This window comes from Aspergillus luchuensis, chromosome 2, assembly GCF_016861625.1.
Source record: "Aspergillus luchuensis IFO 4308 DNA, chromosome 2, nearly complete sequence".
NCBI classification, from domain to species: domain Eukaryota; kingdom Fungi; phylum Ascomycota; class Eurotiomycetes; order Eurotiales; family Aspergillaceae; genus Aspergillus; species Aspergillus luchuensis.
The window spans coordinates 1,402,811-1,426,872 of record NC_054850.1 but is presented as its reverse complement, the minus strand read 5'-3'; the positions used below and the strand labels follow the sequence as shown (position 1 = coordinate 1,426,872).

Sequence of the window (24,062 nt, the reverse complement as noted above, 5' to 3'; positions counted from 1 at the left end):
TTTTATTTAGGATCAATGGACCAGTGATCACCTCCAGCTGCTATGGGGGGGTAATGACACGAGCACAGCATAATGGGAATGTGAGGTGGTAGTCCCTTCGTGCAACATATCGCCTTGTACATGGCACCCATTGCTCATCCTGTACGGAGCAGCTTGATGTCTTGTAGGTCCTTTTAGAAGCAATAGAAGGAATGATGAAACACAGTGTGTCTCCCATTTTCATCGGGCCAACACCATCAGATCTTTCCGCCAGTCCCGACAGCTTTATGCTGTCAACCCAAGCGAACTGGACTTTGACCTGTTACTTACAGGTGCTTGCTTCGACTGTCTTCTGAAGTTGCTCTTCAGACGCAGTGAGAATGTCCAGGGGAGATATTTGCGCCGCTATATGCACAGTAGCTGGGAAGAGACCTCTGAGTCCACCAACTAATGAAGCTCGCAGTAATAGCCAGTAATCCTTAACGCGCACAGGTCGAGTATCATGTCATCAGTTTGTACCCACCAATTCCGGTTAGATAACCATCACCAGACCATAAGACCAAGAAATATAGCAGTCACGGATGTAGCAACTACGTAGCTAACCATAGGGCCCCCACCATGGTGTGTCTGTGATACTTTGTTCATCCTAGCATGGATAGCATAACACGATTTGGGATGGTAGGTAACAAAAGCGCTCTAAAAAAATATCTGGCATCCTAGTCGGGAATACCGATATTGTTTGTTCAGAGTGCTGTGACCTTTTGTTGCCCCTAATATCGATGATCTCAATAACCAGGTTTTCAATCCGGCCTGCTATTCCGAACGCCATATTGGCAGATGAAAGGATTCTAGCAATGATGGACCTGAATTTGGGAGTGTGAGTTCAAAGGGTAATTTGTTCATAATGCAAGAGCGTGCTAATCTTCTTTCTTTGCTAGAAACTATCGGTCACGCAGATTATATTTTGCCCTGTCGATGCGCGCATCTCGAATTTAGAGCCGGCTGATCAGATTCCCGACTTCACCACCAGTCTCACAGCCCCCGTTCAGGTGATTTTTGGCTTCATCTCCTTTAGGGCTAAACATATTGTTATTTGAGGAGATGTATATTGATGGGTGATAGTGTCTCTCAGGACTCTCCAGGACTTTCAAAGAGGCACCTCAATGACCCTGAACAGAGTGTTCTCGATGGCGAATTGTTATACCATGGATAATTATATTCAGGTCCAATCTTTGCCGTCATCATCATTTGATGTTCTCGCTTGTTTAGACGACTATGTTGCGTGGATGTGGTGGATGTGGACCACTAGTCATGGAGGTCATGCTAGACGTGGTGGACATGGTGATAGTGGTGGTGATGGTAGAAGATAAACAGACCATGGATAGATAGACTAATTTCCTCTCCATTCGCTGCTTTAATCTCCATTTCTCGTACGTTCGAGCCTGCCAGTGTATCTCTCTGCTGAGATACCCTGTGCTGGCGTCTCTCTTAGGGTGTCCCTTCCTTGACTCATAGAAACGAGGATCGTCCGCCATGATCCTAAGCATTTCCTGGATTGGTGTTGTCCCCACGTCGCCTCAGGTCCCATACATACTATACCATTGGAAGAGGCGACGAAGGAGCGCCGCATACTGTGGCTCCAAAGGGCGGGGGTGCACACGAGCTAACTCAGCATCGTGCTCTAACTGCAAGTTATCGCGAAGTGCAGCAAGGTCCCAGGGCCAGAGCCCATTCAACTGGGCCTGCGACGGGTTCTCGGGCAAGCGGAAGAGCTGGAGGACATGGTAGACACGATCGAAGGGGGTGGGTGGATCGGACGACATGATGATGAATTACCAGCACAGGAAAAGGCACAGGAGGGAGTAGACGGGCGGGCGGCGAACCGAACTGCACTGGGAGAGGAGGAGAGAGAGGACCCCCTTATATACCCTGCATGACGTACCTGTTTCTATAATGTCGCAAGAGTGAAAGCATTCGCCTTGAGATGCGACTCAAGGTCAACGCCCAGTATCCGCCCCGATGAGTGATGGTTGAGCTTCTGTAGTGGTCTCTGCATCGATCATGGTATGATGAACTATATAACAGGAAGGCCAACTGCATAAAGAGACTCAAGGTTTTTCAGGGATGATGTGTACCTGTAGATATCGAGAAAGAGAGAAGAGTCTCCGAGACCGTTACCAAAATAGAGTATAGTTATTGATATGTGATGAAACTATTCGCGATGGTGTACTTTTGAAAAAGAAAAAAAAAGGTTCTGATCGAGGCAGTAAGTATAAGAGTATAGCGTAGTTTATACCCAATAGGCTCCTTCACGCTGTAGCCTACTAAGAGCAGATATATAGTTAGTATATAGGGCTCAGACTAGACCCTTTACCTCCCCCGCGAAGCCTGGCCATTCAAGGAGCCGCCCAGGCCCTAACAGGAAGTCCGAGCCGCCGACCCTCTGCGTCCTATAACATTCTTCGTTTACCAGATCTGGAAGTCTGTCCACAGGCATTTGCTGTATTCCGTTGTACGGTTTGACTACACTAGTTTTGTCTCCCGGGCGGTAGGTAAGACTTGCTAGTTTGGTGAAGAATTCTTAGCGAGTTTGGCGAGGATTGACAAGTCTACCGAAAGTATCGCTTCGTACTAGAATGATCATCGATATACCACGCCTGACTGAAAGAAAAGAAACAAGGACGGAACACTGGCATTAAAGACCCAGCCCAACGTTCTGTGATAGTATCTGATGTTATCTTAGCCTGCACGAGTCCCTAGTACTTCGTGAACTCTGTTGATCCTTCGATGACTGCGATGGCTTGCTTGTATGTAGTATCAAGACCATTGTTACCCATTTTACCAATAGGCAGCATATCTTCAAGTCGATGAGATGTCCAGAATCTAAGTAGTGATGTCAAGGAACAACATAATTGGGTTGAAATCATGGACCTGTTTGCATTTCAATCTCTCTGAAAAGATTGTTCTCCCAGTGCCTCCATAAATGAGGACGACAGAAGAATCACTCTACTTTGAGTGATTGGAATTTACTCCTTGGCAATGCTTGCAGCTATCATCGACATCACTGCTATAACCAAGGATACCATGTTCACTGTCGACATAAGCATCACCGTTGATGCTTTTGATATCGCTGCGGTTGTTGGAAACGGAGGACAGGTATGTCCGCTCCTGAATCTCCATCGGCAGTAAAATTTTGCATTAATTTATGTGCCAGATATAAGAACCGCATAAATGCGCACTTAACTTCCGTCGTGATGTAATAGTAGTCCCATAATATATCAGTCCGAGAATATAAACGTATGCTATATCCCAATACGCAATGCTATCAGCTCGTGGTGTTATCGACAGCCTCCCGACAAGCTTCCAGAAAAGGTTTCCTTTTCCTGTTTCTGGTCCATTCCAACCATCGCTGAACAGTTTGCGCTTGAAACAGGAACCACATGTGCTTCCCTTCCACTTCCAACTAGCCTAGTAGCTACTAGCTTGTATCCCCTCTGGCATTTCTGGCAGGGTTGTGTTGGTTGAATGGAAGCAGAATATGTAGATTTATTCGGTAGATGTCGCATGCATAGTGGCCACTAGAGGAGCCAACATGCCTTCTTTGTGTTCTTCTAGTTCTGGGTGTGTCATTAGAGGGTAGACGGCAGCGGTAGCATGCCGGTTGGTTTGCCTTTTGGGTATTGCATGTTGTATATAGGTTTGTTGAAGAGAATAGGTGTTTTGTAGGCAGTGGTAGTGAGTGAGTAAGCATCTTCGTTTGATGTAGGGTTTGAATGGGCAGATTGCTATTGCCAGTGGAATTTTGGTGAGTATAGCTTAGTTAAAGATGGTATATGCTTAGAGATGCTGCATTGTTCTTGCACTGTTGGGCAGTATATATAGATATTATACTAGACCTGGGTGGTTGGAGTAGAGAAAGTCTTGTGGGGGAGAGATGGGCTTTATATACCATGATGGGTATGGTTTGGTGAAGGGTTGTGGTGGTGGCGAGGGCTGGATGTGAATCCAGACACGGTTATTGAAGGACTGCTGGGAATAAACCTATTCAACTACATCTTTCACATAGGCTAGTGATCGTGTTCTATTCCCTGACTAGCAGCTCAGATGTCACATTATTATTATTAATTCTAGGTAGCGTGGTCTAAAAATGACATGTCCTTCAATGCGTCGCTCATCGCGGGAGCGGACGACCGCAGATGGATCGTTTCGATATCATGTTACTCCAGACACCCTGTCCGCGGCGTCGGTGCCTCCAACAGACAGAGGCCAGTGGCCGTACCTCAAAGGTCGACCGTCCGCAACTCCCATCCAAAATATTCAGAAAGGATTGGAAAAAGGAAAAACAATACTACAAGTAGTTACATTTCAGAAAGGCAAAAGAAAAAAATGCCTGCAGCCATTCTATCACCAGGACAGAAGAGGGTGCCCGTAGTCACGAAGCAGGCGCTTGCTTTTTTCAGCAAGGCAGGAAAATCCGGCATAACTGACGTTGCAGCGCCTGACGTCTTCAGTGCTTTGGCGAAGACGGCAGAAACGCTCAAGGGCGGGGACGGAATGCAAGCAGGCAATCATCCTGGGCTTTGTTAGCTTTCAACAATCCAGTTCGGTATAGCGCAAGGAAACATACCTGAGGGAAGATCGTGGCAAAGACCTTGATGTCTTCCGACTCGGGAGTGGGAGTGTGCTCCCAGTCCATCTCCATACTGGCCTTGCCAATCATGGCCATCAGGTTCAGCTGGGCGTAGGTCTGACCAAGGCAATAGTGGGGACCGGTACCGAAAACGAGCCAGTTCTTGGTCTGCTGCTCGGCGGTACCAGTGATCCAGCGGTCAGGGTCGAAAGAGTCGGCGTTGGGGTAAGCCTCCTCATCGTGGCAGGCGGGCCACACCGAGGGAATGATCATGGAGCCCTTGCTCACGGTGACGTTCTCGCTAATGGGGAAGTCCTTCTTGACCAGGTAGGGAACCATGATAACGGGAGGGCGGTAACGCAGAGTCTCCTTGACGACAGCACGAGTGTAGGGCAGCTGGTCAAGCAGCTCCATGGTCAGAGGGGCCTTAATATCACCGTTGCGAACGGCCAAGTTCTCCTCGCGGACCTTGTCGAGAACATCGGGGCGGTCGGCCATGAGCTGGAACAGCCAGGTAGAGGCAGCACTAGTGGCATCCTGGGAGGCGAACAGGAAGGTGAAGATGGTCTGGGCAATTTCGTAATCGGTGAAGTCACGCAGGACCTGAGCGGGCTTTTCGACTTGGATACCCTGAGCGATCTTCTCACGGTACTTGGCGGAGTCCTGCTGAGCCTTGACCCACGCGTCCATGATACAGGAGATTTCTCCGCCAGCAGCCATGCGAGCCTTACTCTTGGCAGCACAGTTGGAGAACTCGGCCAGAACCATGTCGGCAGCCTTCTTGCCGTACCAGGCCTTGGTGTAAGGCAGGATAAAGGGGAAGTTGACCAGCTCCAGGGCAGCAGTGATCATGTAGTAGTCATCGGCGATCTTCTGGATAGCTTCTTCGGTGATGTAGTGACCGACGAAAGTACGGCAGGACACGGCGCACATGAGCTCACGGAATTCGGGCATCCAAGGAGTAGGCTTGAAGTTGTTCTCCTTTGAGATGCGCAAGAAACGGGCGTAGTACTCGTTGTAGACCTCTTCCATGCGAGGGAGGTAGAAGGAAAGAGCCTGGCGAGTGAAAAGACCGTTGAGACCCTTACGGAATTCAACGTGGTCTTTACCGTCCAAGAAGACCCAGTTGTCGGCACCAAGAAGCTTGTGCGCAACGTCCACAACACAAGGCTTGACGTAGGTAGGCGAGTTGAAGATCTTGCGCGACATGTCGCGAGTGGATGCGATAACAACGAACCTATAAGCAGATATATTAGAATCTGGCCTCTTCCAGCCATGCGCCTCGCGACACACCCGGAACATGTCGCAAAGGGTTACTTACTTGTGGAAGACGGAGACACAGCTCAATTCACCGCTGTCCCATTTGGCCTTGTATTCGTGGAACTTGGGGTTCACCGACTGAAGGAAAGGTCCCATGAAAGGCAACTTCCATGCTGGGCCGACAATGGAGCCCTTGAGCCAGAGATAACGGACTATATGAACGGTTAGAACTGAGACGTGGTTTTCCCCCAAATCTGAGGAATTGGCGTAGAGAAAAGACGTACATTGGTCGTAGATGACAGCGGCAACAAACAAAGTCAACAAGGCCTTCCAAACGGTGAAGCCCTCGAGGACGGAGGCGACCAGACCGGTGGGCTCAAAGAGCCTGGGGGAGACGACGGCATCAGCCGAGGGGGAGACGAAGCTCCCGTTGACAGAGGCCATGTCGGATGATCTGATTGATCAATTGAGACAGTATAACGGTCTCCAACGGGGTAGGGAAGGAGAGGAGGGAGGAGGAGGAGGAGAGCGGCGACGGCGGAGGGAAAAGAAGAGGAAAGCGAATCCAGGGGAGACGCAACTCTAATTTCGGGGCAGAATTATTGGCGAGGGCAGACAAACTCGCTCTGGATTGGCCGGAACGCCGGACGCTGGCAGTACGGCGACGCAGGAAGCCCCCGATGTGCAGGATCGGCACAATATTATGATTAAAGTCTTTGTTTTCCACAGCGCAGAACAGAATTTGAAAGTAAACCAGAGTATAATATAGTCAATCGTAGAAATCTAGTATATTACTAGGATTTAGGAACAGCTGGTCAAATGATAATACTTTTCGTGACCGACACCCTGCAATTTGTGGGCTTACGTGGGAATCTTAAAACAAACCCTTGTACGGAGTAAGAAGGAATCAAATCTGCACGGGAGGATGGCTGATGTGGAGGAGACAATCCAACTGCCCCTGGATGATCGCTCGTATCCGCGCGTATTTTCACGCCGTACATCCGTGTCCCGATTCTGACGAGAATGGCTCGTTTGGCAACATCCCACATGCGCTGCAGCCAATTGTCAGACGGCGCTTGCTCCTTTGAGCAGTCGCTAGGCAGGTTATGGCTAGCTCGAATCACTAGCACCAGGTACCGATCTTGTAAAGGGGAGGCGGGTGCCATTCCCGCTCGATAGTCAGAACGGTCCAAACCCATATTAACTGGGATAGCAATTGTATTACGAACCCTGGGGATGTCGTGTGTTCAATGTTCCGTCATCTCTTTAGATGGTTGTGAAGATAATAGGACAATTTATTAATATGTGGTCCTGGCTGTGATGTAGTCATCTCCACAGTTTCATGGCCATAGTATATGAGGCACGTGCCTGTCTAGTAAAATTTCAAGTCACCGTGCTCGCTTCGAATATATATCCAGTACTACTAGTGGTGATTCATCACCACTGAATACATTTCTATCTTCCAAAAGTCCAATAAGATTACGAAGTTACTATAGCACCAGGGAGCAAGCAAGACCACTCTAGACAAAGACAATCTACATCATCGTATCCGTATCATTAATCTCACAACAGACTTTGATCATCTAGACCGCATAAAGCACAGCGAGACAATCTGCAAACCACAAATTATTAACGCCACATCAGTCACTTCTCCAAACCTTCGGTACAATGAAATGAATGCCGGAGGAGCCGGCCACTAACCAGCCCATAGAATTTGAATGACGACGCAGTTCACTGGTAGCCAAGCAATGCAAATTGCTATCGTACCATTTGTTGAACTCTAGAAAGGTGATCCGGCTGTCAAACTTCCGGTGGATGATGGCTCGGCTTATCCGGAGAATTGGCCCGTGCGGTTTCCACGGGGAACTGAGCATCTTTGACAGTTGACAATATGATGTCCGGATGTAGTCGGAGACGACCGGATGATACTCCGCCTATCAATACAGTGTCGAGGACGAAATCTTGGCTGTTTCAATGTATTGTATGGGAAGATCTTGTCTCTAGAAGTTAAAAGACACCTTCCCTACTACAAAACTGATTGGGCCTTACAAAGCGAAGGTGCCTCGCAGCCCACCGCCTTGTAGACCGCTTTAAGCGGCAGAACCTAGCGAACCTCGCTGGGAAAATCGCGGATTTAAGCGGATTTAAGAACATACAGATCTGAGAAATAGACTGAGCAAACTGTAACATTAGGCGGTGGCAGAAAAAAAGTGTCCCTCAGTGCGCCGCTGCCAGGACAAACTCCTTATACACTCTTATGTATATCTTTGAGATTGAAATAAGCACAAACTTGAATAGAACAGTAATAGGTCATCTGGGATATATAGTCAAGATTATTCTGCTAAGCGATCATTGGTCGCAGTCTCATCATCATCAGATTTACTATGTACGCTAGATACACCTGGTGGGTGCTGACATGCAATAGCACATTACACACTATGTCATGGCAATGAAGCCGGTGGAGAGTTAGATTCCCTTTCGTAGCCTGAACAATCAGAAGGCTACCGACCAAAGCCGAACCAACCGCGTCGTCCACCCTTCGTCTCTTCCGGTTGTGGTTCCGGTTGAGCCTGAGCCCTGTCTGCAGTAGGCGCGCCTTGGCGAGGGTAGTCGATGTAGTTCCAAGCCACATCGAGGAACAAAGGCTTCACTGGAATCGGCTGCATTTGAGGGGGATAAGGAACAATGTTGGTCAAGTCCAGAGCATCACCGGCGTAATCGTGTAGACGTTCAATTGCGGGGCGCTGAGTTACGGAGTTTGACTGTGCTTCAGCGGACATCTTCTCCAGAGTCACCAAACCGCGGTATTGCGCAACAAGGCCCTTCAAGGTGGTTTCCAGAGTCTGAACCTGGCTACGGGAGATATCCAGCCTCGGTGGCCCTTCCGTTTCAGTCAAGGATTGCGGTGACCGTGCGGTCTCCGTGACAAGGGCCAAAGCCTGCGCAAACAGGGCGAGGGCATTGGTGGACTTGCCCAGAATTCCGTGCGATCTTCCAACAGTCAGACATCTAAGAAGTTTCCAGTTAGCATATTGGGTTGGTACGGAAGGGCTGCGCTGCTGTACCTTAGAGCACGGAAATACCGCCGCTTGGCATCTAACTCCCGGACAAACGCCGTATCCGCCGCAACTCCGGGAAGCTCAAGAATGAACTCGATACTTTGAAGGGTGGAATCGTACAGGACGACTCTTTCGCGCAGCCGTGCCAGCTTCTTACCGGTGGCATCGTCAGAAGCCTTGGCACCCTTGGGTAGCTTGGTCGGGACAAATTCGAAAGAAACGCCGTCGTTGTCTCCGCAAAGAACACGGTTACGTCCGATTCTCCACCCAACCAGATCATAGTTGACAGCAGTCCGCGTTATTTGCAAAGCCTGCATCCTCTTATCACTCGGGTCAACTCCCTCTCCGGCGAGATCATCGATCGCAGTCTTTGTAGCATCGACGGCATCTTGACTGGCGATAATGACATTGTCGTAGGCAGCGGCTTTATCTTTCGAAGAGGCATTTTTACCCTCGTCTTCCGCAAGCCACGTACTAAGACGAGATTCAGCTGCCGCTGCGGACGCAAGAGCCTGTGAGATTGCGGCATCTTCCAAACCAACTGTATGCGATCTCCATGTGATGCTTCCAGGGAGTTGCTGCACCTCCCCGTCGGCGGTCCTCCGTGTGCCCGCTGCATCCTCCTTTAGACAGTTGGGGTCCAACTTCTCAACCTCGGACCTGATGGTCGCGTCCGATGGGAAATAGCTAAGAGCCAAAGAGGGGATGGGCTTTGACCGCGGAAGCTTCAGTTGATATGCTGCGTATCTTATACTGGGGTCGACAGTGCCGGAAAGAAGGTCTCGGAAGGCGTCCTTCTTGACTTGCTGACCCAGCGCTGCATAGACGACTCTGGATACGGAGTAGTTTTGGAGACACTGCTCCCAATTGCGCTTCTCCAAGAAGAATGCCCCTAAGAGGGATGCCAGGTATGCACGAGCTTCGAGGACATCAGTGTCCGTAGCCCCAGAAGTTTCCTGATCCTCGAGAACAAGCACCAATTGCTTCGCATATGTGACCGCCTTCCGCAGTTTCGAAATGATGTGACCCCTGGTCGTACCGCTAATTCCCTTGGCCGAAGGGTCTGCCGAGTGAGTAGTCTTCATGTGCATTGCGTTCGCCCATGCCCGTTCGGCGCTGATGAGTAGGGTGTGGACGTATCTAAGATACTCGGAGTGTTAGTGCAAGTTTCATAGCGGACCCAGCCATATCATTGTTCATAGAAATACGTCAAACATGACTTTAGGAACATACTCCACATTGCTGTTCACATCTTCCGCCGTCACAGGTCGTTTGGCAATGTACTTGCTGCGTTTGGGGGTTGTCTGTCCAAGTCGCTGGCGGGCGCTGTGCAACTTGCGGGTCGTGTGTGCTCGATAAGCGTTGTAATTTCCCGTCAAGAGACTCTCCTCCCTCTGGGAGAAAATAAAATCGGTGATGTCCATTTTGCCAGCAATATTCGACGACTGGGAGAGCTCGGGGCGATGGTGGTGTTCCCACCCGAATGAGTGCGGGCTGAGGTGGTCAGGACTCGGCCAAACAAATCCCCGGCTGATTTCGCGGGATTCTCTTTTCCAGCATCGGGAAAGCTTGCTGCTCGGCCATCTCGAAAATTATCCCACGTCAACCCTCCGGCCACCGAACCACCCCCTTGGCTTTCTTGCTTGGAGCCGTTGGTTCTGTCTTTCCTGAAGCCGGTTCTTCTCTCAAATCTCTCCAGGAGGAGCAGCCATCTAACGGCAGGCTGTGAGCTTCGTGCACAAGATTGCTTTGCGTGGTATGGCCTGACTCCCTTAGCACCCTGCACATTCCTGCATGTCCAGCTCGCTGACCTCAATTGGCATCGAATGCAGTTTTGATCCCGATATGTTATGCATCGCAGTCAAGTTTCGGTGAAATTCAGGGTTTGGCACCGCAATTTCTCGAGGTAATGCTGGAACGGGCTGCCGGATGTCTTGAGAACGCGGGACGGCGTTTCTTCCGGGATCCCAATGGCGCCATTCGAGGTCGGGGTTCGATCTATTCAACTCTTGGACAGTTCAATAGCGCGGGGGCGGAGCTTTTGGTTTTCCTGCAGGCACCGCAAAGATCCGCGTCGAATACTTCAACCGCCACCTCGACAACCGGAAGGACAGCCACGGACCCGCGGGCCCCCGTTCTCGAGTTTCTCTATCCCCCTCGCACACAGGAGTTTATAGCGACATGCTTGATACGTTCGCCAAGAAGGATTGTTTCGCGACGGAGAAGGAAGGCCGTCCCTGGCGTTTCCAGGAATTACTCGTCAGAGGCTGTTAGCCTAGACCGCACGGTGGACGCTGAGGCTCACATGCTTGACGACTCTGCTGAAATAATTGCCGATGAGGACCGCGACACTGCCAAGACCGAACTTAGAGCGTTATTGGATAAGGAGGAGATCGAAGATTTCGATAAATTATGGAGCCTTTTCTCAAAAGCTGGTCACCCTCTCGACCTGACTTCTGCATTGCTGGCGAGACTAGGCAGCTCTGATCGTGACGTTGATAACAGAAGAGCCAGGCGACTTGTCAACTCCCTGCCTATCGAGTCCCGAACTTCTGAGGATTATCTGCACATGACCAAGTCCTGTATTGCTACCGGGAATCTTTCGGATGTGGATGGGATATGTCAGGAAGCAATCTCCTGCAACCGCGGCGTCTTATGTTGGGCATACTGTTTTGCACATTTCGTGAACTTTGAACAATGGGATTATGTGCAAGATATTTGGAGATCGAGGCCGTTGGGCGACAAGTCGCTGTGGCACACTGTCGCCCCTTGGCTACAGGTGTCTTCCGTGCATAAGCCTTTGTTGGCACTTGCTGATTACTTACAAGATCAGAGTCTCAACAGTCCAGTACGTCTTGCTGCTCGCTTCATACTCAATAATGTATTCTCTAGCACGGAATTTGCCGAAGCTACTGCGACGGAGACCCTTCTAGCACTACTGCAAAAGTTCAACCATCTGGACTTGATCACTTCGCGGAATTATCTTGATCTTATCAACACCCTTCAAGAATCAGAGCATCGATCGACGTTTGTTCGATCTATCGTGGTCTATCGGAATTTCCGTTGGCAGATGGAGGAAGAAACTCCACCCCGCAAGCTTCTGGCTAAGCTGTTGAAGCGTCTCGCTTCTTTCGAGATCACGACCGGTATTTTATACTTTCTCGATGAAATTTCCCACTTCCATCGCAAACCGACAGAGGACGTCTACAGGCAGGCGCTCATTGTTTTTTCGAGAGCCGGTGATGTGGAGAACGTCCAGCATGTATTCGAGAGGTTCCTTTCGGACCACGGAAAGCCGCGAAGCCGCAAAATCGTGGCTCCACTTCTCTATGTCTACGCCAGAATTGGCGATGTTGAACAGACCACGCGTCAATTCCGAAGGATTTCGGAAGAGTTTAACCTTCAACCGAATGACATATGTTGGAACATCCTGCTTACAGCTTATTCCAAAGCGGGAGATCTTTCAAGGACCTTCACCATGTTCAAGAAGATGATGGAAGAGGGTGTTGAGCCCACCTCGCACACTTTTGGTATAATGATGGGTCTTTGTGCTAACCGGGGCGATGTCACCCATGTCCGTGATCTGCTCAGTCTAGCCCAACAACATAACGTGCAGATAACAGCCCCCATGATTGATACAGTTGTTGAGGCTTATTGCAACAACTCAGAGTGGGAGATGGCTGAGCACGTTGCGGAGACTTGCCTCGGCCTCGACGTCAAGGGTTCTCGCGTAAGAATGTGGAATATCCTGCTCTGGAATTATGCTTTCCGGATGGATCTGGAAGCTATATCAAGGATACGCTCGCGGATGGACGCCTCAGGACTGGAACCCGATGATATGACCTATTCTGCTCTTATGCTCAGTCTTGTGCTTATAGGCCAGACGGACTCTGCCCGTCGCATCCTGAGGGCACTCCACCGAGGCCGCCGCGTTTACGCAACTGAATTCCATTACGCAGTCATTCTGTATGGCTATCTGAAGGACCGCAATCGGGACATGGTGCACATTATTTTTCGCGAAATCAAAGACAGATTCAACCAACCGGGACTTGGCTCGAGGCTCCTTGTGCTCAAGAGTCAGATCCAGCGAGATCTGCAACTTTTGGCACAGGGTGGTCAGGTTGGCAACCACGCGAATATTCGTCTCGAAAATTCTGAGAAATTCCTCGCAGAGACTCTTGCAGATTACCACTCTACCAAGTTGGCGACGAAGTACCCCTTGCTGGGTTCTGGTAGGATGTCTGCCAGGAAGGGATTCCCTGCTGTTTACTACGAATATATGATCTCTGCCTATGGTATGAAGGGGGCTTATCTGTCGGCTCGGAGGCTTTTCGATGACTATACCGCTAGTCATCCACCCAAAGTCTCTGATGAAGAGAATTACCATGACATCGCGCCTCTTCGTTTGCTGTCTGCTTTGATGCTCGCGCATCTGAAGGCTGAACAGTACCAACAGGTGGAAGAATGCTGGAACCTGGCTTTCACTCGCGCATTGAAGATAGCCAGTCCCACTTCTCCTGAGATTGATGAGTGGCTTAGTCGTCAACTCAACCCAGGTACACCGCCCTTACCATCTCATGCCGAGCTCTTGGTGAATCCCGACGACTCCCAATCTACGCCATCCGAGTCAGCTACGACAAAGAAGGACCCGATTCTACCGGCGTACCGCTTCATGCTATCTCGCCCTCTTTCATTGTATCTGCGTTCTTTGGCTTATGGAAACGAGGTTTCGAAGATCTCCGAGGTCATAGCAAAGTATGTGGAGGCAGGCTTCTCCATGACAACCTTCAATTGGTCCACTTTTGTGCAGATGCTTGCGTCCTCCGACAGGTTGTCTGATCAGATTGAAGCTTTCACTGTCTTTGAACATAAGTTCATGCCCAACTTCCCTGGGTGGGATAATCTTCGTCGAGGATATGGTGCACGACCTCCGGGGGTGCCTTCAACCATTGATGCGATGGAGAATCCTAAACGGGCAAAGCCACCTAATGTACTGGGCAGATTGGGCCGGCGCTACTGGAGCAAAATCCAGCCGGACTTCATGCAGCCCACGTACGTGTCCATGGTATATCTGGCTGCTGCATTGAGGCGACTTCGCGAACGGAGCATTCACGAAGGAGGCACGGATCTTCAAGCTATATACGATGCGGCGCCTAAGACGATCGCAGCAGTTGCTAGACTTCCTTACCTCCGTGAGAAGTTCCAGGGTGTGCTCCTCCGGCGTCGGCAGGAGAAAGGCGAGATGGTTGATGAACTTGGACGTGATCGTTATGTGTGGACAGGTGGTATTCTTGGTGTGGGCGGCCTGACTAGGTCTAAGTCACGGAATGAACCGACTGCTGAAAAGGCGGGACAAGACAGTAGCAATATTCGAGTCGAAGCACAAGATACCACTTCTGAGCCAACTGATGAACCTCCAATCAATGTTGGTATCTCGGAATTGGACGATGATGAGCAAGATTCCGATGTTGTACCCTCGCCGTTCAGAAATACCCTCGACTACCCCGATGAATATGACATGGAGGCCGAGACGCTGCTCGAGGAAAGAGACAAGGAACTCGGAACGAAGGAGGAATTGATGGACGATGAAAGTCTCGTGGAAGATGATGAAGATGAGTTCGACGATCTGGAGGAGGACATGGAGTCCGAAGAAGAAGGAGAAAATGAAGAAGAGGAAGAAGAAGAATGGGTGGCAGAGGAGGCAGAAGAAGGAGAAGATGTTTCTGATGCCAAAGAACAGGACATATATGAGCCCCAAAACGAGGGACAAACCCCTCTAGGCGAGGATGAGACTCGTTGAGTTGAAAGTGTATTTCTAGGATGTACCCCAAACGGGGTGTGGTGTTCAAGTTGGGCGAGTATGTATATATGTATAAAGAGATCTGAATGTATAGTAGTATAGTCAAAGCATAGCACCTGATCGTTATTGAAATTGTACACTATTGATGAAGAGTTCCGTGACAGCTTGGTTTCATTCTTTGCCCTCAGTTCTGCTTTGAGCCTAATTGCAACTCACCGTCCACTAGTCCTGGAATACTCACCATCGATTTCCCTCTTCTTTTTTTTTTTTTTCACTGTATCGTTCTAGGGAGCTACTAACTTGATTGCAAGCCACATCAGGTGACAGCAAATTTTTGCGAAGTGCGATAGTTCCATGTCAGCGCTAACAACAGGCTCAAGTGCACATGGCATGTTATCCAGTCGATAACCCAGATGAATTGACCTTCACATGTTACGTATTTCCTCAAGCATGCGAGTCAGCAGTCAGTGGGGGCCAAAAAGCGGGGATCCGTGAAGGAAGGAGGCTTATAACAATTGAACTAACCCTCTTTGACCTTAGGCACTGACTCTTGCCCTACTGCTAGTAGCCATTGAGGCTGTTCCATTATCCCGGAATTTCTCCGTCTATTCATCCAAACCAGAGCTTATCCTTTTTAGACTCATAAAGCCGCGTCACCAGAAACAAACTAGCACATGTTCACCGGCAATCGTCATGCTTTGGGACTAGATAATGTATCCTTAGGCAGAAGGGAGATATGAGCTCTTTCCAGATCGGTAATCAGGGCCGTACCTTCCGATTGTCGGTTCTCTAAACTGGGACTTGTGTATCGCTTCAAATTTGTCTACTCAGGCCAGTTGCTTTTTCTCCTTCGGCATTCACAGGCTGTATGATCTACGATAGAATCGTGATCTGCAATATCATGATTGATTGCCCTTAGGCCAACTCACATAGCTAACGTGAGTAGAATGTAGAAGAAACGCAGCAAATACAATCAATCCAGCCCTTCATAAGGTGGAGAATGCTCTCCTCTTATCTTTTCTCGCTGGTAAAGCTGACAGCAGGTATCCTCTCGTCAGATCCTGCTATACAAATCAAGCTAGCTAGCTGATCCTTTGCTTCGCTAGCGTGAACAAAATACCTGAAGAGCCTTCTGATATACTACTCTGAAGACTAGAAACTTTCAAACGAGTATTGGCAGGACTTGTGTCCTCCAGGCTGCAAAGGTATATAAAGGCCCCAAGTCACTGTGTCTTCCTGTATTTCTCATCAACCCGTCGCTCAGGTCTCTCACTGTCCTTGGCCCCTTCTTTTCAGCATTTATCACCAGGTATGGAAGTGTCACCTTCAATGCCCCCTGAAGATATGGATATGTATTGACTGACAAACGCTCTCAAGTGTGCATGAACCTCCTGCAACTTACTTGCCTCCTCATCATCGACCTCTGTGCTCTGTATCACCGTTACACCGACGGAGAATGGTCAAGTTCAGCAAGGTCCTGTGTGGCGTTCTCGCATGCGGGTTTATTGATCCATGTGTTGCTGGAGACAATGAAACAACATATGATGTGATCACCACACCAATCGTTGCAGACTGGGACGATGGCCTTGGCAACATGACTGCGACATTGAAGGTCATCAACGCCGACTACGCCTGGCAATGGGCGAATGTCACATCCGACACGACAGACTTGGAGAAAAGGACGGGCATCACGATCCAGAAAATCGTGACTACCGCAAAAGTCTCATCCCACGTGATCTTCACAGTCAAGGCCGGGCTTGAAATTTGGGAGTTCTTGGCTGGTCTCATCAAGTCGAAGTCGGACGCGGACTCGTGCACCTTGACCTACGGTACAGATGTCAGTGGGGAGAAGGTGCTGGGATATGCGTACAAGGCGACGACGACCGGGTCAAACTGTGATACGACCGCTGAGAAAAAGACAATCCTGGCCGCTGTCGAGAAATGTGTGACTACTCTGCACAACAGTGGTACCACTGTGGGTTGCTGTCAGTTCAGTCATGGAGGCACTTGGCGGGGGCATTTGCGGTTGAGCGCTGAACCCAGCGTTTACCCGGTACATGCTGTAGATTGCTGAGGTTAGAGTAGGATCAGATGGAGGATACAATGACCGGATACTGAGGGCTTCAACTTAGGTCGATGTGAATGTTGTACTAGTTCAAGATGCGAGGCAGTCATCCCTGTTTTGTTAAACAATATGCTGAAAAACGAAGTCCTAAGTCATAATTGTGCGCGAACTTTACATTTGTTTCAGGAAGATATGCTACTTTTCTCCTTGAGAGTCCCTCATGAAGTTGAACGCTTTTATTCTCATTTACAAGAAAGTACTTAGTAATGATTCAAGTTTTCCCTTTCCTCGAGTACAGAGCAGATGCTGGAAATACGAAACGCGCAAGTAAAGACCATTTTTTTACCCCTTAAAGGAACGCCTTTCCCCCCTTCAACAACCATCTCAGGATTGACTGCAATGTATTCCCGATTGAAAGACAACCCCCCACCCCACCTCTTCTATTTATCACAGACCTACTCAGTATTAGTAGTTCGTTCACCCTCGACACCCAATTCTCCCTCCACCCAACCAGCAACATTCTCACACGCCTTCTTAGGCTCCCGTTTATACTGCAACAGGAACTCCTGGACATCAGCAATACTGAACCGACCCTCAGGGAGATTATTCGAAAACTGTTCCGCAAGGGTTTCCGGCTTTTCTTTCTCATTCCGGAGCTCTTGCTTTTCCTGATCACCCTGACGGTCACAACTGTATAGACTTAAGAACAAGTTCTTCAGCTCCTCGCGAGACGGAAGCTCGAATCGTATATGCAAGTCCACGCGTCCCGGGCGGATCAATGCGCGGTCTAGTTGCTGCGGCGCGTTGGTTGTCATGATCAGAATGCGGCCCTCGTGGGAAGAGATGCCGTCGATTGCGTTGAGTAAACCAGATAGGGAGATTGTGGACGCGTTTGCCGTATATGGAACAGGTTCTGGGGCTCTCGGTTGTCCTAGTGTTTTTGGGGTATTATCTAGGTAGGTACTATCACTTGTGTTGGTGGTAGTAGGGACCATGGGTTCATTTCTGTTCAGCCCTACGGCGTCAACATCTTCCAACAACACGATACACTGCGTCGGGATAGCTGAGAACATGCGGATAAATTCTGGCTCCTTCATCGTTGGAATTCGCAAGTTTAGGACGTAGATGTCTAGACCGAAGACTCCGGCGAGGGCGGACGCAAGGCTAGTCTTACCTGTGCCTGGAGGTCCAGAAAAGAGGTAACCGCGTCGATAGGGGATACTGTGGTTGGCGTACCGCTGTCTGGTTTTGGAGGAGAGGTACTCGGATATATCTTGGAGGATCCTTTGTTTTTTGTTCTCGTTCAGGATGACGGTGGAGATATCTCGGGGTGGGCGAGTCGCGATGGGTATCCAGCGGATATCCCGATAGAAGGACTGGGTGCGGTAGATCGAGATGGTGGATTCGGATGCCTTGCAAGAATAAGCACGAACTTCTTCGAGGAAGGACTTGAGTGGTGAGAGGGATAGACTGAGGCATTGTAGGGTTAAGTGGGTATTGTCTTCCCTGCCCATCAGAGGGTCGGAGTAACTGAGGCTGTTGGATCTATGATAGAAGTAAATCCATGTCTGGTTGAAGCGAAAAAGTCGAGACCCATGGAATGGCTTCAGTTCGATTGACAATTGTCTGGCATCCTCTTTGCAGGGAGAGAACATTTCATTGGTGTGAATGATTTCCTGCATTCGTGAAAGCCTTGTGATTCTTCTTGCGTTGGAATTGTTTGCGGTGTGCGCTAGAACGGAAAGGAAATTGCGATGCTGGAATACATGGTCTGCCATCCAGCGGATGAGTTCGTGATAGAGGGATCATCGACTTTTACGTGAACGGTTGACAGAAATGTCTTTGCGGCGTAGCTGTAGACGATATTTCCAGTCGAACGGAGGGAGGTTAAGATGCCAATCACAAGGAGTCCCAAGTTCACCACGATGAGAGGATCGAGATGCAGAGTGTTGCGAAACATATCGAGGAGTGGACTGATTATATCCGCGCCTGTAAGATGACCTGATGATGCCAACTCCATCTTGACCGTGTGTGCTTCCCGGGCTTTTTGAATGAAGAAGCTTCAACTCTGCTTGGAGTGGTGTTGGAGTAGTGTTAGAGTAGCTGGTAACTACCGACGGCCGACAACATATGCACGTCTAAGTGAATGCATACCAAAGTAGCAGTGAATCGTTAGCCTTTGGATCGTATGGTAAGGCTTGTCTAGAACTCAGACTGCTGGCTTCGAAGTCAATAAGTAGCTGCAAAATCATCCTGGAAGGCAGATTGCACCTGTTCTATGCTATTATGTTGATGTGAACTCAGAGCATACCAATCCAGCCGAGTACTATACCCCATCGTTAGTAGTCAAGACACAGCTCCATATCCTTCTGCATGCTCAGTGGTATAACTTACTTCTTGAACCCCGTCTTTCCTCAGGATCATCTTCTCCCATATTTCTCTCATACATCACCAATTTCCCATCTATCGCTACATCAAAATCTCCCCAGGGTCACCAACATGGACTCCTGCACAGTGAGGCTCACATTTCCCAAACATGGGCACCAAAGGGTTTGTCTAGTGCCCTAACAACGAGGCTCTACTGAATGTAGCCCAGGAAGCTGGATACGCTTGGTCTTTCGTGCTGGGAAGTACTGGTACCTCAACTGCACGTCTGATCTTCGGCAAAGTTGATCATTCCGCCCAAATATGCCTCGACGATCACTTTTGACGACGAGGCGTTCAATCGACTCATGTCGCTTACCCACACGGCAATTGCGTTTTACCCGCTGGCGTGCGAAATGAACTGTATGAGTAGGTGGTTATTATTAGGATGCTGTTCTTGTTCTTCAAGATGGCAGTACTGGAAAGGGATACATCGGTCTCGCTTTGTGCTTGTACCTATGAAGTTTGAGGGGCAATTGCAGTTGAGAGTAATCTCTCATTATCCTATAACCTCCTACTTATTTTCGATAGGCTTTCTTTTCTATCTTGCCACGACGGATTCAAGGTTCTGTCTGTTGTGGGCTGGTGGCCATATCTAGCAAACAAGTCCCCCAATGGCAGATCAGACTAATAGTTAAACTTCTTCACCCCATAACCTTACCAGTGCCCTATGCGTACGTTAATTATATTGCATAGAGCTGAGCTGCCGCGCGGCCAGCGGGATGGGTCTCCTATTTGAGGTAAGTGAAGCCGAATCTCCGACTGGCAATGACCGAAAGACCGATGTTTGACCCAAAATCTCGGCTCTTGGGGACTTGATCAGCCACTCACAGGTGGTCAAGTGGTTTGATTCTTCATAATCTCGCATTTAAGCTCAATGATAAGATAAGATTCTCGGAAATTTGTACAGGCACCGAGACTCTCAATCTTCTATGCCAGACACGCTACTAAATGATCAACATCCCGTGTTGCAGGCCATGAAATTAGTATCTAGAAACATACGTAAGTGTCTTGGTTATGCTAAGGTGTAAGTGGTTCAAAGCTTCGATTCAAGTGAGCCACCACTGTAGGATCCAATGGTATAATAATGTCGTGAGTCTCAGTTCTGTCTACTCTGTTTCCACAATTGCAACCATTCAATTTCTTTTGTTCTATATCTTATCGCTCTTTCTAGGGTCAAAGACCCGTCCCTTCTCTTTATTTGCAATGTACAGCCTGGCTGCTGCCATTCTTGTCGGTGTCGCATCTGCGGCATCGCTGAACAGTGTGTGTACGACCGACTATGTCACGTCCGTTCTGCCCACTGCTAGCGATGACATTCCATCTGGAATTACCATCGATACCAGCTCTGTATCTGCCAGTATCTATCGCAACTATTCCCTCACCGATTCTATTTTCTGGGAGGACTTGACCATCAACTTCTGCGAGGTATCTTTTGCCTACAGCCACCAGAACAGTGACGACCGCGTAGTTGTCCAGTATTGGATGCCGAGCCCAGACACATTCCAGAACAGATTTCTCGCTACAGGTGGTTCTGCATATGAGATCAACAACGGCTCAGGAGGAGGTGATATCGCCGGAGGGGTCGCCTTTGGGGCTGCCACTGGCTACACTGACGGCGGATTCCCTTACTGGGGTGGTACTGACTTCGATGATGTTGTCATTCTCGGAAATGGAACTGCCAATTGGCCTGCCATCTACAACTGGGGATATCAAGCCATCGCCGAGATGACCCAAATTGGAAAGGCTTTTACCAATAACTTCTTCAACGTTGGGAGTAAGGCTACCAAGTTGTACACCTACTTCATCGGTTGCTCTGAAGGTGGACGGGAGGCCATGAGTCAAGCCCAGCGGGCCCCCGAATTATACGATGGCATCGTTGCGGGTGCCCCTGCTATGCGATACGGCCAGCAGCAGGTGAACCACATCGCTCCTCCCATCCAAATTCAGACCATTGGATATTATCCACCTTCTTGCGTGTTCGATACGGTGATTAACGCAACGATTAATGCCTGTGATGGCATGGATGGAAAGGTTGATGGGGTGGTTGCTCGTAGTGATCTCTGTTTCCAGAATTTCAACGTCTCCTCAATGCTGGGTAAATCTTACTACTGCGAGGCTGGGTCGACCAGCAGCCTTGGCTTGGGATACGGAAAGAGGAGCAAGAGACAGACAACCTCGGCCACTCCCGCACAGAATGGAACTATCAATGCCAAAGATATCGAGGTGATCGAGGATCTTCTGACTGGACTGGTATGAACGGTTTCCCAAAACCCTGCGCTCCTTTGCCTTCAGACTGCTGACCTGGTTCCAAACAACAGAAAGATTCGAATGGTGACCTCGTATACTTTCCTTTCCAGCCTACAGCCGGCTTTGGAGACACCACTGTCTACGACAGCACCACGGATTCTTGGACGATCACTTCTCCTAACTCCAACGGAGAATGGATTACCAAGTTCCTAAACTGGCAGAATGTCACAGAAATGGATATGTGGGGAGTCACCAACGATGACCTGAAGGCATGGATGATCGAAGGAATGACCAAATACATGGACTCTCTTCAGACCACGCTTCCTGACCTGACCCCCTTTCACTCCAAGGGAGGCCGTCTGCTTCACTACCACGGGGAGGCCGATAGCAGTGTGCCCCCGACCGGACCTATTCACTACCACGAATCGGTTCGCAAGATCATGTACCCTGACCTCTCTTTTGCTGATGGTAATGAGAAACTCAACGACTGGTATCGGTTCTATCTCGTCCCTGGTGCAGCCCACTGCGCGACCAACGATGAGCAACCCAATGCTGGCTTCCCCCGGGACAATTTTGCCCACATGGTCAAATGGGTGGAAGAAGGTGTGGTGCCCACTACAATCAATGCCACCGTTACTTCTGGAGAGCATGCGGGCGAGGTCCAAGAGCTTTGCACTTGGCCGTCGCGCCCATACTGGACTGACAACAACACCATGATCTGCGAACAGAACGCAACCTCTATCCAGGCCATGCTCTGGAAGTTGAGCGCTTACCTTACGCCTATCTATTAGGGAGCCAAACGAAGAGGTAGCCAAGGATGACATGTGCGTGTTCTGGGGTTTTCTAGGACCGGATCCAACTTCGTATGGAACGGCGATTGAGGAAACGCATGTTATCCATTCAAAATCACTTAAATTCAATCTGTATTATAACAACTATGAAAGATCTGACCCTTTTACCTATTCTCTTCTTCAATCACAGCACATATAAACTATCTTCTTATTAAATCACAACAACTAACTTTGACATGAGGCTGCCTTGATGAAGTTCTTGGATGTCTCTTGCATGTGTGACATCAGACGCACTATTAGCTTGGCTCTCATGAAAGAATCTTGCTTGGCTAAGCCCAGTCAAGGACAAGCCTTATTTCCCAAGGCGACGGAGATCGGATGTTACAATTGCCTCCGACCTCCGAAACGTCCAGCCGCACAAATACCAACACCTCTACACTATCTACACTAGGCCACACTCATCCATGCTCCGGATGGGGCTGGCGAATTTCCATTTGTCCGATAGTTTCCCCGGTCATTGTGGGGAAGTCCCCGCATGACATTCATGCTCTGGGGTATGTGGGAATGGCACAACTCTCTGAATTCCATGCTACGGCTTCAGTCCGCTTGCATTTAGTGTTGAAGCTATGCTAGTCCGAGTAAGAAAAAGCGAGAAAGGTGCCCAATGACCAAGGTTTCACGGAGCACGGCTATCTCGAGTCGGTCATAGACACCAAAACTGGATAGTGATGTCTTTGGCCTCACGGTGGATTAATTTCGAAAATTTTCTGACTTGGTCTTTTGGCTTATATAAAGGGCGACTCTACTGCACCAGAGGGAGTCATTGTTGTACCGCCAACCCGTTTCATCTCAGAACAATTTGGAGCGCTAAAGTTCAAAACCATGCTCGTTGCTACACTTCTCAGCCTGTCAGCAGTGGCTGCCGCTCTTCCAGCATCCAATTACGATGGTCCGTTACCTTTTCTGTCTCAACTCAATGTTCTACACTAACTCTTCACCCTGCCCACAGCCCTCCCAACCACGGGGACTGTGATAAATCTAGATATTACTGCCTTGAACGAGACTTATACCGTTCAAGAGAACGACACTTTGTCTGCCATTGCCGCCAAATACGGCGTGGGAACCTGTGATCTCGCCAGATTGAATATCCTTGCTGATCCCAACTTCATCTATGCTGGCGAGGTCCTTCGCATCCCTGCTCAACCGACCTTCCCAGATGATCTGAGTTGCTTCAGCACCAATAACACCGAGGCCACCAACACCTGTATCGATAGTGGTCCACACGTGTATACAATCATGCCTGGAGATACCATTCAGAAGATTGCCAACGAACGATTTAACATCACGGTCGAGTCCGTCATAAATCAGACCGCCCAAACTGGATATATTGCCGCCTTGAACCCTGGCCCTTATGATGTCCTTCAGACGGGCGAGACAGTGAAGATCCCCATCTGTGACAATACGGCATGTACCATGACACAGTTTACTCTTGGATATGGCACCCTGCAAGACTTTGCTACTTACTATGGGGTCGCCGTGGGCCAAATTATGGCGTTGAACTTGGGCTACAATCATTCGGAAGCTGCAGTTCCTTTAGGAGTGCTTTATGATTGTAGCGCTGTGAATGAGGCTTGAGAGATGTTTTTCATGTAAATTGATGCAAGTAATTTAGAAGTATATGGAAGATATTAGCAGGAATATACAAAGTATTACGACTGCTGTTGTACGGAGTAGTAAATTGTTAGACCCCAAGTCCTAGTATGCATGTATTATATGCATGTATTATGTATGGCTGACTCATCTA

At 49.2% G+C, this 24,062-nt stretch overlaps 8 protein-coding genes across 8 annotated transcripts; 4 read left to right on the top strand and 4 right to left on the bottom strand.

Annotated features, from left to right (window-relative positions):
* Positions 1-1,556: 1,556 nt before the first annotated feature.
* Positions 1,557-1,802, bottom strand: AKAW2_20451S (uncharacterized protein; the record flags this gene model as incomplete). The annotated part of the gene is made up of 1 exon (XM_041685165.1): positions 1,557-1,802. One exon carries the CDS (start codon positions 1,800-1,802, stop codon positions 1,557-1,559), a length of 246 nt encoding a protein of 81 aa, XP_041539277.1.
* A 2,714-nt stretch (positions 1,803-4,516) lies between these two features.
* erg5 (C-22 sterol desaturase erg5) lies at positions 4,517-6,313 on the bottom strand (the record flags this gene model as incomplete). The annotated part of the gene is made up of 4 exons (XM_041685164.1): positions 4,517-4,552; positions 4,607-5,846; positions 5,931-6,081; positions 6,154-6,313. 4 exons carry the CDS (start codon positions 6,311-6,313, stop codon positions 4,517-4,519), a joined length of 1,587 nt encoding a protein of 528 aa, XP_041539276.1.
* A 2,057-nt stretch (positions 6,314-8,370) lies between these two features.
* On the bottom strand, positions 8,371-10,352 carry AKAW2_20449S (signal recognition particle subunit SRP68; the record flags this gene model as incomplete). Its single annotated transcript, XM_041685163.1, has 3 exons — positions 8,371-8,878; positions 8,935-10,068; positions 10,162-10,352. 3 exons carry the CDS (start codon positions 10,350-10,352, stop codon positions 8,371-8,373), a joined length of 1,833 nt encoding a protein of 610 aa, XP_041539275.1.
* A 485-nt stretch (positions 10,353-10,837) lies between these two features.
* AKAW2_20448A (putative translation regulator (Cya5)) lies at positions 10,838-14,728 on the top strand (the record flags this gene model as incomplete). The annotated part of the gene is made up of 1 exon (XM_041685162.1): positions 10,838-14,728. One exon carries the CDS (start codon positions 10,838-10,840, stop codon positions 14,726-14,728), a length of 3,891 nt encoding a protein of 1,296 aa, XP_041539274.1.
* Positions 14,729-16,184: 1,456 nt separating this feature from the next.
* Positions 16,185-16,802, top strand: AKAW2_20447A (uncharacterized protein; the record flags this gene model as incomplete). The annotated part of the gene is made up of 1 exon (XM_041685161.1): positions 16,185-16,802. One exon carries the CDS (start codon positions 16,185-16,187, stop codon positions 16,800-16,802), a length of 618 nt encoding a protein of 205 aa, XP_041539273.1.
* A 446-nt stretch (positions 16,803-17,248) lies between these two features.
* Positions 17,249-18,813, bottom strand: AKAW2_20446S (uncharacterized protein; the record flags this gene model as incomplete). Its single annotated transcript, XM_041685160.1, has 2 exons — positions 17,249-18,338; positions 18,560-18,813. The coding sequence occupies 2 exons, from the start codon at positions 18,811-18,813 to the stop codon at positions 17,249-17,251; spliced, it is 1,344 nt and encodes a 447-aa protein (XP_041539272.1).
* Positions 18,814-20,423: 1,610 nt separating this feature from the next.
* On the top strand, positions 20,424-22,258 carry AKAW2_20445A (uncharacterized protein; the record flags this gene model as incomplete). The annotated part of the gene is made up of 2 exons (XM_041685159.1): positions 20,424-21,470; positions 21,539-22,258. 2 exons carry the CDS (start codon positions 20,424-20,426, stop codon positions 22,256-22,258), a joined length of 1,767 nt encoding a protein of 588 aa, XP_041539271.1.
* Positions 22,259-23,140: 882 nt separating this feature from the next.
* Positions 23,141-23,893, top strand: AKAW2_20444A (uncharacterized protein; the record flags this gene model as incomplete). Its single annotated transcript, XM_041685158.1, has 2 exons — positions 23,141-23,207; positions 23,268-23,893. The coding sequence occupies 2 exons, from the start codon at positions 23,141-23,143 to the stop codon at positions 23,891-23,893; spliced, it is 693 nt and encodes a 230-aa protein (XP_041539270.1).
* Between the last annotated feature and the right edge of the window lie 169 nt (positions 23,894-24,062).